General features: G+C 37.6%; 2 protein-coding genes across 5 annotated transcripts in view; one reads left to right on the top strand and one right to left on the bottom strand.

Moving 5' to 3' along the window:
• Positions 1-776: 776 nt before the first annotated feature.
• Positions 777-6,278, bottom strand: slc25a47b (solute carrier family 25 member 47b). 2 transcript variants are annotated; one of them, XM_046855999.1, is made up of 6 exons: positions 6,145-6,278; positions 5,728-5,771; positions 4,805-4,876; positions 4,552-4,734; positions 3,315-3,579; positions 778-2,095 (listed from the first exon to the last, which is right to left on the bottom strand). In XM_046855999.1, exons 1-6 carry the CDS (start codon positions 6,179-6,181, stop codon positions 1,818-1,820), a joined length of 879 nt encoding a protein of 292 aa, XP_046711955.1. In that variant the 5' UTR covers positions 6,182-6,278; the 3' UTR covers positions 778-1,817. The 2 variants fall into 2 exon arrangements, with proteins under 2 accessions (XP_046711957.1, XP_046711955.1); XM_046856001.1 differs by lacking the exons at positions 4,805-4,876; positions 5,728-5,771; positions 6,145-6,278 and having other exon boundaries at positions 777-2,095; positions 4,539-4,658.
• A 1,003-nt stretch (positions 6,279-7,281) lies between these two features.
• Positions 7,282-15,485, top strand: part of LOC124390198 (mitochondrial basic amino acids transporter) — a 9,306-nt gene continuing 1,102 nt past the window's right edge. Inside the window, exons 1-4 of one of the 3 annotated variants that reach the window (XM_046855996.1) lie at positions 7,282-7,697; positions 9,768-9,811; positions 11,534-11,617; positions 13,301-15,485. The exon at positions 13,301-15,485 is cut by the window's right edge and continues 1,102 nt beyond it. In XM_046855996.1, the coding sequence (XP_046711952.1) occupies positions 7,664-7,697; positions 9,768-9,811; positions 11,534-11,617; positions 13,301-14,053 (915 nt within the window). In that variant the 5' untranslated portion in view covers positions 7,282-7,663 and the 3' untranslated portion in view covers positions 14,054-15,485. Of the gene's footprint in view, positions 7,698-9,767; positions 9,812-9,900; positions 11,196-11,533; positions 11,618-13,300 lie in introns of those variants that run through there. The other 2 variants (XM_046855998.1, XM_046855997.1) reach the window with 2 other exon arrangements.

The raw sequence follows: 15,485 nt of genomic DNA, 5'->3' as shown, positions 1-15,485 counted from the left end.
TGGGAGAAGCCGAAAGAAGATGATTTAAAACAAATAAATATGAAGGCTCTAGGCACTGAAACGTACAAAGGCTGCTGAGAAAATACACTAAGAATATATATGTCTATAAGATCTATAGGAAAAAATAAGAATTCAGTATATGTGCAAGATGTGTGTAAGCTACCATATGTGAAGATAAATGAGATATAAATGTACAATATTTATATAATGCAAAAGTTATACATGGTGTATATACAGATGGTATACAGATATATGGAAGATAATCTAGGATATGCTGTAAATGTTCAATTATATACAGAATGTACAGGTTGGAGCTAATGATTACTGGCAGTAATTAGGAGTGGAGCTTCTTATTAATTTTTTAATGAAACTGGTGTAAATCTATCAATTTTGTGCACTAGTTCGTTATGACGACCTACGTTTACTGAGTTATTAAATAAATTAAATTAAAGAATAAATAGATACAGAAATAAATACATGAATGAATGAATAAATGCAGAAATGAATCAATAAAAATATGGACATTTTGGTCAATAATAATCCATAATTAAATGTTTGCATTTAATTTATTTTGGCTATTTCTACAGTATATTTCTTCACTTGATTATTTCTATGTCTATATGGTAATTAGGTGGGCGGTCCCAACCCCACCCTAAAGCAGCATTGGTCAGAGTAACGATCTTGACAGAAGCAACTGCCTTCTATTATAATGTGGATGTGGAATAAAGTGCAAATGCATTGTCTATATAATAATAAATATTGAATGTTTAATTGTTAAAACATTTATAACATTTTTGTGCACATTTGCAGGTATTTTATTGTTATTTAGATTTGTAATTAAGAAATGACATTATTTCTGATTTAATTGTGCTTTTTAATTGACCGAAACTTGTGTATGTATGTACTTTTGTCATTTTTTATCCTTCACAATTCGCATGTATGATTCAAATATGAGTGTTAGTTTCACCAGAAAATGATCAAACACATTTATTTACATGTACACAATGCTTTAACAAACGAAAAATAAATAGAGTATTATAATTAGGGTTGACTAATTATAGACTGGAAAGACTGGAAACTTTCCATGGGAATTAATGGGAATAAACCGGGAATCTACAGAACTGCAGGTTGGCTGATCACAGGGAACTTGAATGTAGGTGAAAAGAAAATCTTGCAGGACAATCCTGGTTAAAACAACCTTAATAAATGCAATTTGAGTTAAATTTCTATCCTGCACATACAACATCACATGCACACACCACACACTTACTGCAGGGCTACTGAGGCACACATCATGCACACAAAATAATGTCAGAAAATGTCCATCTTAGCGAGTATTTACGTACATTACATAAATATTACATACATTTATGTGTAAAACTTCCTTGTGCTGTGTGTAAGCTGTTGTGCAACAAAATTATACTAACAATTTTACCAAACTCAAAAATTTCGTTTTTTAAAAATCTGTATTAGTTCGCATGCATGTCAGCTTATGAAGAAACAAAATGTTTATATTTGTATATGATACAGTTGATACAGTCCCATACATTCCCGGTAAGTTTCAACTTGGAATATTTCCCAAAATTCGACAGATAAAGTTCCCATGGAAATTTAACGGATATTTTCCGCCCCTTTGCAGCCCTAATTATAATTATATTAAACTTTAGTAGAGGTAGTCACTGCACGTCAATTCGATGAAAATTAATACCAAAAATACATTTAAACTCTCAGTCAAGATTGATTTGCCCCGAACTCACTCACACCTTCATGGAGTGTATTTCTGTTTATAAGTAATAAATATAAGCAAGTGGAATGACCTACGAGTTTGTTCGTAAAAGGCGAATGACCAGCTCATACATGGCAAAGACGGCCATGTTGACCGGAAAGGCGCGTACGCAATTCAGCGTGAGGCCTTTAAAAAGAACGCCGGGTCCTTCGGTTCGGATGCTCTTTGTTATGCAGTGGAGAAATCCTCGGTAGTGCTTCTTGCCCATGCCATCGGTCTGTAAGCGAGCCTTTATCACGTCCATGGGGGTCCCGACACTCCAGGCACACATTCCTGCGATTCCTCCAGCAAGCATCACCACTTTCCACTCTGGTAAAATGCATATAGGGCTTAATGAAATTCTAGTAGAAAGTAAATACGGTACGACAATTGTATTTCTTCACATACAATTATGTGAAAAATGTAATTAGACACTCTTTGTACTCTGGGGGAATGTGAGCTCAATGGTTAAGGCTGTGGGTTACTGATCAGATGGTCTTTAGATTTATTTTATTTATTTATTTATTTATTTTAAATGAAGATTGCATGGTCTGACTGTAAAGTGAATTTGCTGGCAACTGGGCAGAATGAATTATTTTTCTCTGGGTCTTTCCGCCTTGCTGTTGTATAAACACATAGGTGAATACTCCGGACCATGTAAAAAAATAAGTGTAATATACACTATATTGCCAAAAGTATTGGGTCACCTGCTCATAAGTATGTGATTTTCAAAGCATTGCATTCCACATTTAGTCCCAATTTGCTCTTATAATTCCCTCCACTCTACTGGGAACTATATTTTGGAGTGTGCTTATGGATATTTGTGTTCATCAGCCACAAGGGTATTATGAAAGGTAGGTACTAATGGAGGTAAGGTATTAAGGTTCAGTAAAGATGAGATCAGAGCTCTACAGCAGGCTACTCAAGATCTTCCTCTCCAAAGCATGTAAACCAGATTTTCAAGGAGCTCACTTTGTGCACAGGGGCATTGCCATGCTGGAACAGGTTTGGGTTTCCAAGTTCAAGTGAATGCAAAATCATATCATAGCACATCAAAAGACGTTCTGGTCTGTGGTAATAGTTTGGAAAAGAACCACATATAGCAGGAAAGGTCAGGTGTCCCATGTATTTTTTCATGACTGTATGTGAACCCTTTCCAGACAACTTTCCTTTGCTGGAACTCAAGGTATGATGATGCGCCTGTGCACAAAGTGAGATCTATTAAGACATGGTGTTGAAAGGTTGAAGTGGATGAGCTTGAATGTCCTGCACAGAGGTCTGCCTTCCCCAAACTCAGTGAACACTATTAAGATAAGTTGGAACACTGACTGAACCCAAGACCAGCTCACCAACACCAGAGTCTTATCTCACTTTGTAGCTGAATCCCAAAACATGAAACGGGGGACTAAATCCACAAACTTTAGCCGTATTAATAATACTTTAGCAAACCTCTTGTTACATAGCCATGCTTTCCTGAAGGAAAACTCTATACATTGGTGTAGCAAAACCATTGGTTTTGATTCATTTTAATTTGGTGGATTTCTTTTACCTGGCTGAGCGTTCTTTTCAAGAGACAGCCAATCACAGACAGTGTTATAGACCAGGAAGTAGGTGGCGAAAGATGGACCATCTCTTAGCGCTAAGGCTCCTGCTCCCTTGTAAAGGCCCAGCATTCCTTCCTCACGTGCAATAGTAAAAAGACAGTGTACAGGCCCGTGATATTTAGGCCTGGATTTGAGATCAGATCCTTGATAAAGTTGGGTCTGACACTGAAGTCGCACTTTCACAATGTCTGCTGGAGACATTACAGAAACCTGAAATCATATGTAAAAAAAAAAAGAAAAAACTACAAATTAATACTTATAACTAGTAATATGATTCTCTTGTAAAAAACAATAATTCCTGGAAGGTTTCCAAACTTTTTGCTATAATTTTAAACAGAATTTACGTTAAATACTTTTGAATACGTGTGAAACAAGTATGTTTTATGTTGTTAACAATAATTGTAAAGATCTATTCATGTATTTCTATTCGATTCGATTTATATATCTATTTTATCATATTTGCATGCATGATTTACCATAGATAAAACTAAAATATAATTATATACATGTTTACTTCAAAACAAATAGCTTTTCTTTTTTATATTCAATAAAAGCAAAATTCATGGAAACAGACTTCCAAATGTCTCTCCATTGGATGGTGATGGATGTGTACACACAGATGGAAGTGTAAATATGGGCTGGAGATCATGTGACAGGTGCTAAAAAAGGTAAAAAAAAAAAACAATAATAATAATAATTCACCTTGAAAATTAAAGACGTTATGTCATGCATATATGAAAAAAAGAATAGACTTAGAAAAATTTGTGAGAGACACAATTCTTATATAAACAATTCTTATATACTGTGGAAAATCCATTCTTGTGGCCACTTACATAATTAAATCTATAAAGCATCATTAAAATGACCTTATTCTCACTTCTTTTTTTCCACTTTCTTGAAGTTAATATTACAATAAAAAGCAGCTTTTCCTCTGATGACGTATTAACCGTTAAAACGCACTGACACTGGGGACTTCTTCCATCTAATTACACTAAATATCTCATTACAGAAAGCATATCAACCATTATATGTATTACTCCCCATGAGTGAGCTGTTACTATAGAATCGATGTTGTACCTGAAAGAGCACACAAATGTAAAAACCTGGAGGAAACCAAAAAAATTGTTCTAAACCTTCAGACCAATATATATAAAATATTTCATATCTACCATATTTGGGTACCTGAGCAACCCCCCCAGCGAATCCTGCTAGAAAAATGTCCTGTTTGGCACGTGGGGCATCTTCAGTTTTGCCCCGCAGGTGGTGCAAGACCTGAAGCACATTCCTGTATGTGCCAAACACCACAGAAGAGCTGATCGAGACTGTAGTGATGGGCATTGACATGCCTTTATAGAAGCCATAAACCTGTGAATAAACAGTAGCATATAAATTGATTTACATCAAAACAAAAATAAATAATACACCTCATACTTACCCCTTCGTTCCTGCAGGTGGTGTGGATGCACTGCCAAATCCCAACCAACTTCCTCTGTGTCTGTATCCTCACCTGAACACAATACAGTCTAATACAATACAGTACAATACCAAGTACAATACAATACAGTTTCGGTTACAGTTTCTATCCAATCAGATTTCAGCCTTGAAAACAGTGGAAACTGCAGGTGTCCTATAGCTTACAATCCATTTTGCTCAAACCAGATTTTGACTTGCTGAATCCGAAGCCCTCTAGCAGGCGTACAGTCGCATCAGCATTTTCACATAATCTGATCGAATGATCAGAGAGCACACTAGTCAGAGCTTGCAAACTGCATCTGCAGCAAACAGCACAAGCTTAAACATATATGTGTGAATTTAATAGCTGGTTTTTTTCATTCCACCGACTGAGACATTTACCAGACGGGCTTTTCGGGGAAAGCTGGACACCATGAGAAAAGTTCAGCCAAACATTTATACTTTAGCGTTTTCCTTCTTGTAGGATTCGCACAAAAACACGCAATTTTACTGAATTTCAAACTAATTTCTCACTGTATGAGAAACCTGTCTGTGCATAATGTAGAATTTACACATTAATATTATATATAAAAGTATATATATATATATATATATATATATATATATATATATATATATATATATATATATATATTAAGGCTGTCATTTCTGACCATTTTTATTCAAAATAGAAATAAATAAATATAAAACAGGGGAAATTCAAACCTTCAACGCAACACGCATATATTCACGCTTTCCTATCTTTACTTATATAATATATATATACATATATATAAAACCCCAACAACATTTTTTTTTATCACTAATCATATGTTTTACTAATGTGCCAAATCTCAAATCAAGTAAAAATAATAAATTATATATATATATATATCTGAATATTACCTTCACAGTGTCCAGAGGATATCCCACTGCCACTCCACATGCCCCTAAACGCCAAAAAGCAGTAAAAAAATAAAAATAAACAAACATGACAGATACCTCTGACATGACACAAACCTTGCACTTTTGGATTACATTTTTGTAAAATATTTACAGAAATGTCATTCATTTAAATACAGACAGATGACTTTTAACATCTTGCCCTTTCTTCCCATATAACCTCTACAGCGTTAGGCTAGCTTAGCTCCTGGACCCTGCACACCACAGTCCAGTAAGAGAAAGGCTAATCATCACACCGTCACCTCTAAACTCTAAACATTTCTATTCATTCCCGACAAGACGACGTATAAAACAGGCCATATATAAAAAAACAATATAAAGCAGGCAGTATATAAAAGCGATAAATAAATATGAATAAACCTCCAACGGAGCCGGCAATGAAGTCTGCTACATGCATGTCTGCTCTCCATAGACACACACATATAGCACTAATGCTGTAGCTAGCTGGCTAACTAGCAATTCCCTGGAATGGGACATACTGTAGTGTGGAGGTTATTCCTGCCTGGACCTGACATTAGTTATGATTCGATAATTAGGAGAATTAAGATGAATAAAAATAATGGTATTTATAGTATTTCATCTGCGAGGTAAAATGGGAATAAGGGGAATATTTCCCAAGGTTTAATCCCTAATAAAGGGGGAAATGTATTTTAACACTAGGTTTTTAAACTTCTCAAACAACAGATGGTCACTGAGCTTCATAGTAATTACTATTATTATAATTATTATTATTTTTATTAACTCAATCTAAAGTAATAATAATACTTAATGTAGATGCTTATACTTAGAAGGAATAGTGTTTTCAGGTATGCATATATATATATATATATATATATATATATATACTTTATACTTTATTTTTATTTGATTTTTATATTCTATTGCTATTTGCATAGTACAAGTTGTAAATATTTACATGCTGGTACAAGTTGTAAAAAAAAAAAAAAAGCAAAAAAAGAATTTAACTATAATATCATATCATATAATAAAATTAAATAAAATTAAATAAAATGAATATAATATAATATAATATAATATAATATAATATAATATAATATAATATAATATAATATAGCCTGTTGATGATCTATTAGTGGTCAGGTTGAAGCGCGTGGGCAGGTGCCAAACATACACGCATTTCGTCTTGCACACACACACACACACACACACACACACACACACACACACACACACACACACACACACTCTGGGGCGCGTCTCAAATTGACTACTTGGCTTGCATGCAATGCAATTGGGATTTAGTCATTTTGTAGGATATTAAAATAAATCATAGCAGCCCTAGAGGAAGATGCCACCACCACCATGTTTCACCACCACTATGAGGGTTTTTGCAGTCCGTTTTGAAACCTGCTCCCAGATCTTTAATTTGGGGTTGATCAAAAAGTGATTTAAAACACAGCCCCTCGGGAGTGGAAATTACACGCGTCACGACACGCTCTTTTTTTGCCCCTACCGGTTTGAGACACGCTCTCGGGAGCGCGCACCAGTGGGCAGCAGGGGTGTTGTCCGCGTACGCGCGCCTCTATTGGACCAGGCGCTTCCTTAAATATGGACTCTGCGTCTGTCTCTGAGCTCCATTCAGAAAGTACTGGAATAGACTCTTCTGCTACTTGAGCCAGGCATGAAACGCAAATTGGAGCGTCCTTGGGTTGTGCATTAGAAGCTGATTGTGCATTTACACACCGTAAACAGACTCAACACACACACACACATACATACACACGTTTCAACTGAAAGTTTCCGTAAGCTGGCTAAATAGCTAGCCAAGCCATCACACACACACACACACACACACACACACACACACACACACACGTTTTATTTGCGTCATAATCATTTTCTTGCGTGAAAATAAGGAATGGCATTGGACTTTGCAGCAGGATGTATTGGAGGTAAGTGTGAACAGTGTGCACACGAGGGAATCTCAAACTCTCCAACCAGGTGTTCAGCATCTGGTGCGAGAGCTCTGGCCTTCTATAAACTGTAATAATATGCATATACACACTATTACTGTTTTAATAATGCTGTTTTGGTTATGTTTACATTTTTACTGATGAAAGTGCTGAAATTGGGGGACTGTTTAGCTACAAATAAATAAATACATAAATAAATAAATAAATAAATAAATATAAGGGACTCATAGAGACTTAATACAGCTTTGCTTTTTTTTTTATTGCTCCCTTTTTCAGGGCTGGCATGCAAACCATGTAAAACCTCCAAGCTTGTCACAAAATAATAAATCACTTCTTTATTTCTCTTTGAACAAACTATTTTTACAAGTATGACTGCACTTGAGAAGAATGTTCACTAGTTGAATTGCATGACTAGCAAATTTTCTACACAAGTACACTACAGGCTTATTGTAGGTTACTGATACAAAAGGAAAGAAATGACTAGGGTCAAATATTTTTCAAAAAATGAACCAGAATAGCTATTTACACATCTAGGTTTTCTCTCTCTCTCTCTCTCTCTCTCTCTCTCTCTCTCTCTGCTGATGTGTAACCAGCCAATCAACATGGCTTGGCTTTTATCTGCCTACTCCACAGATCATAGCGTACTTTATGTACTACACACTCTACGTTTCTCTACCACCCAAGGACACCAAAGTCCTGATGAGCACACACTTCAGCATTTTGGATTTTCCAGTCAAGCAACAAATAGTGCTTTTTTTTGTTTACTGACTTTGATACAAAGATGAGCGTGGGTCGTCGTACATGGATATCGTAAAGATTACACTTATTAAACAAATATTGTACAATAGCGGAGTAACGGTACACATAATACATGGTACGGTATGTACCTTGGTTTTTAAGTCACATTAAATTACGGTACATTTAGAGAGATGAAGTGCAAAACATAAAACTGCTTGTCGTTTTTTTTTTTTTTATTATGAACATTTGTGAGCATTAACAGGTGACATTACTTAAAAACAATTGTAAACTAAATGCCTGCTTGGTTGAAATAAAAGATATTTTAAAATGTAATTGAGTAAAAGAAATGAATGCAATACACCTTTTTATTATATTGATTTAACTATCAAGTAGAGTAATCGATTGAATTAGCACCAATTAAATTTAAAACAGTGAAAGGAAATACATGGAAAAATTCATTGAAATTGTTTACATATTTTAGACCACATTTTCACCATGTGTGTGTTTGTTACTTTTTTTTTTACGTTTAATATTTCTTTTTATTCATAAATGAATTCCATTCTCATTCATTCATTTATTCATTCATTCACTCCCTCGATATATGGAATTTTCTGGAATTTCTCCTTTTAGGTTTTCGATACGAATCAGTTCACTGCTGCGCCTCTACTGCACATGCATAGTGTAGATTTCAGAACGGATGTATATACCGAAATAGTTTTAACACACGTTCACATTTTACGTTGCCTATCAGGCGTCACCCTAAGGAACAGTTCAATTTTCAATGTTGTTCCGCTGCTGTTTGCGTTCTCGCTCGGGAAGATCAGTGTTTGTCCATCGTAGTTGTTTATCAAGAAAGAAAAAAGAAACAACTAATATCAGGTTCTGGAGTGGTAGCAAGAGATCACGGGTTTAAATCCCAAAAATAAAACAACCACATGTGTCTAGTAGCCGAGGGAATGTAAAACTGGTGTCAGGCTTGAGGGACAGAAGTTGAGTATCTCTCAACTTCGGAATGTGGACGAGGGCAAAAATGTTGTTCCTTGGTAGGTGCATGAGCATCAAATTCATAAAATGCATATAAATGGCTTAATGTGTGGCTATAGATGGTATGGAGGATGTGTATTAGACCTCCCTGGCTTGTATGTGCTGTATGATAGAGAGTTAGTTTGGGTGGGAATTATCAGGTGACAAGTGGGAAGAAAGGATAGGAGTAAAATGGGAAGCATCACCAAATGGAACTAGATAAAATATAAAGGTAAAACCCACACAATGTTTCTGTTTGCTCACTGTAGAAGTCTTTGTTTGTTCCAGGTGCTGCTGGTGTGTTGGTCGGACATCCGTTTGATACCGTTAAGGTGGGTTTAACTTTCTTTTTTTTTTCAGTTTGCACACTTTATATTGTTAATATAACAATATTGATATTATTGATCACAGTGGAGTGAACAAATCGACTGTATAATTTGAAAACAGGATATGTTCGGGACTGTGTTTTGAAACTAGGACAACTTTTTTCCTTAGGGACTTCTTTAAAATAAAAAATAAAAAAGGTTTCGATTGTGGGTTAGCATGTCCCATGCAAGCATGCACTTGTGAAATGCACACGTGAAGCTGAGCTCTTTTCGTGTTACTGTTCCAGCCACAGAGTAGATTTCATGTTGCAAATGCTCTCGAAGCACAACCTTTTTTCACACAAAGAAATGGACATTTTGCAGGGACCATGTCAATCGAACGATACATTTTTTTATTATATATATATATACACACACAAGGTATTATCAAAAAGTTTCGAGTCTTGTTCTGTTTACAAGACTACACACTATCATCTTTAAAATAGTCCTCTTGCACAGCAATACAGCGTTCCTATTGTTTCTGCCACTTCTGGAATGTGTCCTGGACGTCTCCTTTTTGAAGCGTATGCTTCTGCTATTGGATGTCCGCAGTGGTGTCAAAACGGCGACTTTTGAGCTGGATCTCAAGCGGGGCGAAGTCTGAAGGAGCCAAATCTGGCGAGTAGGGTGGTTGCGGAAGTTAGCAAGAAACTCACGTGTGAGGAGAGCTCGGTAACAGGGTACGCATCTGTTCCGGATAGCAGACGTGGTAACGCACGTGGTCAGAATAGTTGCACAGCTTCCGATGAACACAGGATATTGTCTTTTGGCGCACTGACTAACGAAGGTCGGTGCTTCCTGTGACTGTGCATGCAGACTTTTGGTGTGTCACAAAACTAGTTTAGAAACTTTTTGATACCACCTTGTGTATATATGTATGTATGTATGTATGTATATAATTAATACAATGAATTTCACATTTAGTGCATTTCTGTATGAAAAAGGGCAGGATATTAAGAACTTATTTTTCTTATACATATACTTCTATCCTCTTATCTGTTTTGTGATTCAGTCCTGTATGCTGGGAAGATTATTTCATAATAATATAACAAATATTGAAAGATAAAGGTCTTAAGTCAGGATATTTTATAGATAAATCTATTGACATTCATTTGTTGTAGATTTAAAACCACCACCACAAAGAGTGGGTTCAGAGGTTTGAGATACGATGTGTATCATAGCCGCTGTCCTGCCTTTTTTTTTTTTTTTTTTTTTTCTTTTGTTCTCCTGTGTTCATTGTGAACCCTGCTACAGGGGCTGTCTTTCATGCCATAAGTGTCACTTTGTTGTAGATGAGGGTGAGGGATTTACAACCCCTGCACGGATGGGTAACCTAGTAAGTACAGTCAAGGTGAATTTCTTCCTTTCCATTCGAACATGGCGCGCTCTTTCGGTTTTCCCATTGATTTCATTCTTATTTACAGCATCCCTCAGCTACGCCATAGCACTCCAATCCTTATTTCTTTAAGTTGTAGCCTCTACAGTTCAGACTGTTAAATTTCATGCTGTGTTTAATTGTTGCGTTTGTCTTTGAGTCAAAGATTCAGTTAAATGTCGCGCATTCGCCGCACGCTTTTGTACACTTCAGCAGTGTGTTGTGCATATGTGCGTGTATGTGTGTGTGTGTGTGTGTGTGTGTGTTACGAACCTGACATTTGCTGGTTATAACTGTGCAAATCTGACTTTCAGGTGAGACTTCAGGTTCAAAGTGTGGACAAGCCCCTTTATCGTGGAACATACCACTGTTTCCAGTCTATAATTCATCAAGAATCTGTGAGTACGACCCTTATTTATCGCTAATAAAGAAGTTCCTGATGTAATCGTGCTAGAAACAAAAAATCCAAATTCAGCATTCGTTCTGCTTTCCATAATGCCTCTAATCATTAGCACCATGAATGCGAGAAAAATCTCATATTTGCTCTAGCATTAGATTCTTCTGCTTAGATTCAGGAACACGAAACTGCAGGAAATGACAAACTTAACTGAATCAAGCTTCACCTGAAGTGTAGCGTGGAGCATGGGAAACACAGGCGGTAGTCCGGATGATCTATAGCCGTACACGGTCAATCGGACCGTGAGTGAAGGGGAAGAGGGGCCTTATAAAGGGGACGGGTAAGTGGAGGACAGGTGTACGTGATTAGTCGGAGGGAGAGGCTGAGCGAGAGTGTGAGCGTTGGAGGGAGGCGTGACTAGCGGCTCTCTGACAGAGGTGGAGATTGGGCACTGGATATTTGCACAGGGTTGATATTTTAGTACCCAGGGTAAGCAAGGGCAACATGTACAGGGAGCTAAATTAAGCTCCAATGTCATTCTATCTTGTTCACTCTCGAGGATAAACACGCTCAGCTGATCCTGAAGGGTTTCCAGAGGAATGCATCGATGAAGGAATCAAATGCAGATAATGAAGCCTGCTGATTTGTCAGGATTTTCGTAGTGTCTTAGTGGTTGTCAGATTGGCATTAGTTGAAAAGTGAGAAAGAGCCATGTGGTGAACAGGGGCTGACTAGTGGCCATTAGGGGTATGACGGTACACTTATTCGCACCAAACCATTACGGTACAGGACTTTCGGTTCTTGTTTAACATCCGGAACATAGTAAAAATCCGAATTCCTTCAAAAACATATTGAGTGGTGGACCGCAAGTTTGTTTAGTCTCTGCCTCGCACTTTGAGCGCAGTCTCACTGTAGCTACTGGGTTCGTACTGGAAAAACTATTAGTACTGCGAATCTCAAATTTTGTTTTGCGCATGTGCGAAACCGCTGCCACTTTCTGTCATTTTAACCATCTTTACGACAGTCTAGCGATGTGTATTCTTTTGTGTTTTATGTACAACTTCAAAAATTTCTGCTAATCTCTCCTGACAATTCCGCATAATTGAGAGAGTGAATGAATAAATGAATGATGGAAGGAATTAATTAATTAATTAATTAATTAATTAATTGAATGTGTGTTTCTTAAATGCAGACATTTGTTATAGTATGCTGAATTAATTAATTAACTTACACTAAAGTTGAGCATATCTTTAGAAAATTTAACATTGAAGGTAAAAAACACACATGTATACACATTCTACATATATACACGTTCTAACAAATGTAAACAATTTAATAAAATGTTTCCATTTATTAAATTCGATCAAAATAATAAAAAAGTGTATTTATTTGATCTACTCTATTTTATTTTTAAAATATTGTATTTTTTACTTAAACCAAGCAGCCATTTTATTTCAAATTGTTTAAAAAAAATGTCAACTGTTGATGTTCACAAATGTTAATATTAATAAACCACATTAATAAAAAATGCCCCCTAACTGTACCGTAATTTAACCGAACCGTGAATTTTGTGTACCGTTACACTACTAGCTGCCATGTTGGATTTTTTCACTAGGGTTTAAGTACAGTACGTGTTTTTAGTTTGTGGATGCCCTTATCTCACAACGAATCCTTCTTATTACAGTTATTTGGGCTCTACAAAGGCATTGGCTCCCCAATGATGGGCCTGACGTTCATCAACGCCATCGTGTTTGGCGTGCAGGGCAACGCGATGCGCATGCTGGGCAAAGACACCCCTCTGAACCAGTTTCTGGCTGGCGCTGCAGCCGGGGCTATCCAGTGCGTCATCTGTTGTCCCATGGAGCTCGCCAAGACTCGCATGCAGATGCAGGGCACCGGAGAGAAGAAGTCTTTGAGGAAGGTATACAAGAACTCCTTGGACTGCTTAGTTCGCATTTACAAAAAAGAGGGCCTCAGGGGCATCAACCGTGGCATGCTGACCACCGTTATCCGCGAGACTCCAGGATTCGGCGTGTATTTCCTGTCCTACGACGTCCTGACACGTTCCTTGGGGTGTGAAGCCGACGACCTTTACATCATTCCGAAGTTGCTCTTCGCAGGCGGCATGTCGGGGATCGCGTCCTGGCTATCGACGTATCCAGTGGACGTCATCAAGTCCCGCCTCCAGGCAGACGGCTTGGGCGGAGTTTACAAATACAACGGGATCATGGACTGTGTCCATCAGAGCTGGCAGAGGGAGGGCTGGAGGGTTTTTACTCGTGGTCTAACCTCTACTCTCCTCAGGGCTTTCCCTGTCAACGCCACTACGTTTGCCACGGTGACTCTGTTCCTCATGTACATGCGAAACGACGGCGGTGTCAAAGACTGCGAGCCTGAGCCTGTACAGCAAACGCAGCTCCAAACCACAAGCCTCTGAACTCATACTTCACTCAGAAGATTAATAAAACAGGTTCTATGGGCCGGTATAGTAAGTATCCGCTGTTTGTGGGAATTCTAGTTCCCTTATTACTAATTCTACTAGAAACAGCATCAGCAAAAATTGTCCCAGTTTTAAAGTTTCATGTATTGTGAAGGGGGGAGGGATTTGAGTGGGAATTTTTCGAAAACAATCCAAAGCATGTTTTCACTGCGTTTTCTCTACAGTGAGGCAGGGTTAATGCTGCTACGATCCATTTCTTATTTTTGTACTGAATGTTCTCAGGATGAATGTAAGGGTCCAGGAATTTGGACTGAATCATGCTGGTAAGAGGGAAATGTTTTGTGAACAAGCTAAATCATTAATGCTAAGCAGTATTAACTGACTGAAGGTCAATGGGAGGGAAGTCTAGTTTAAAGAAAGACGGGTCCAAAACTGAGATTACTCAGTCTTTCAGCACAATTGACAAACAAAAAAAGATCTCGCAAGCGTTTGCTGAAGTGGTTATTCATATACTACACGGCCAAAAGCATGTGAACACTTGATACCTACAGTACATGTCCTTATTGAACATCTCAATCTAATATGGTCTCCTCTATAGCATCTAGAACTGACTCTTCTGCAAAGGCTTTCTAGTAGATCTAGGGTTGTGGATTTGGAGTTTAGTGATCCTTCAGCCAAAAGAGCATTAGTGAGACTCGTGAGAGACAGATGGTGTGGAGGTTTGAGTGCACTCAGTGTTCCGGTTCATCATAATCAGCGTGTCTCAAGTTCTTTCTCACAAATGTTGCCAAACATACATCCTGCAGTTATTTTTCTAGCAGACCCATGCCCCCAAAATGAGATTTAATGTAACTGTGGTTTTCAACAAAGCTTACAAATGAATGAGAGACGAGACGAGGAATGGAATTATGAAAAATGTTAGCCTGGAGGTGGAGAGCACGATCATTCTGCACCATTTCCTAACAGCAGATTACAGCAATAGCATTTTTTCTATCTGCGGTCAATGACACTGCTCTCCAGGACACATGGAAATGGTGGCCACATGCAATTGGATTAGGACGTGTTACTGCCAGGGGTTTATCTCGCTTTGTGCACTAGAGCAGGGGTCCTTAACCACCAGGGAGGTAGTAGCTCCGTGTTTAAGGCACCAGATGGTCATGAGTTCAAATTCCACCAAGCTGCCACTGCCTTGAGCAAGGTCTTTAACTGTCATCTTCTCACTTGCACGTCACTCTGGATAAGCACCTATGCCAAATGCCATGAATGTAAACCACCAGGCCATGGAATCATTCAGTTACCGAGCCGCACAAAAAAAGATAAAAACATTTAATTGACCATATCTTGATAGATGATTCCACCTGTGCTAATTCCTGTCCTTTTTTATAAATTTTTTTTTAATGCATTGATAAATTAAGCTGCCATTGATTCT

This window comes from Silurus meridionalis, chromosome 8, assembly GCF_014805685.1.
Source record: "Silurus meridionalis isolate SWU-2019-XX chromosome 8, ASM1480568v1, whole genome shotgun sequence".
Classification (NCBI taxonomy): domain Eukaryota; kingdom Metazoa; phylum Chordata; class Actinopteri; order Siluriformes; family Siluridae; genus Silurus; species Silurus meridionalis.
The sequence above is the reverse complement of the archived record's forward strand: the minus strand, read 5'-3'. Positions and strand labels throughout refer to the sequence as shown.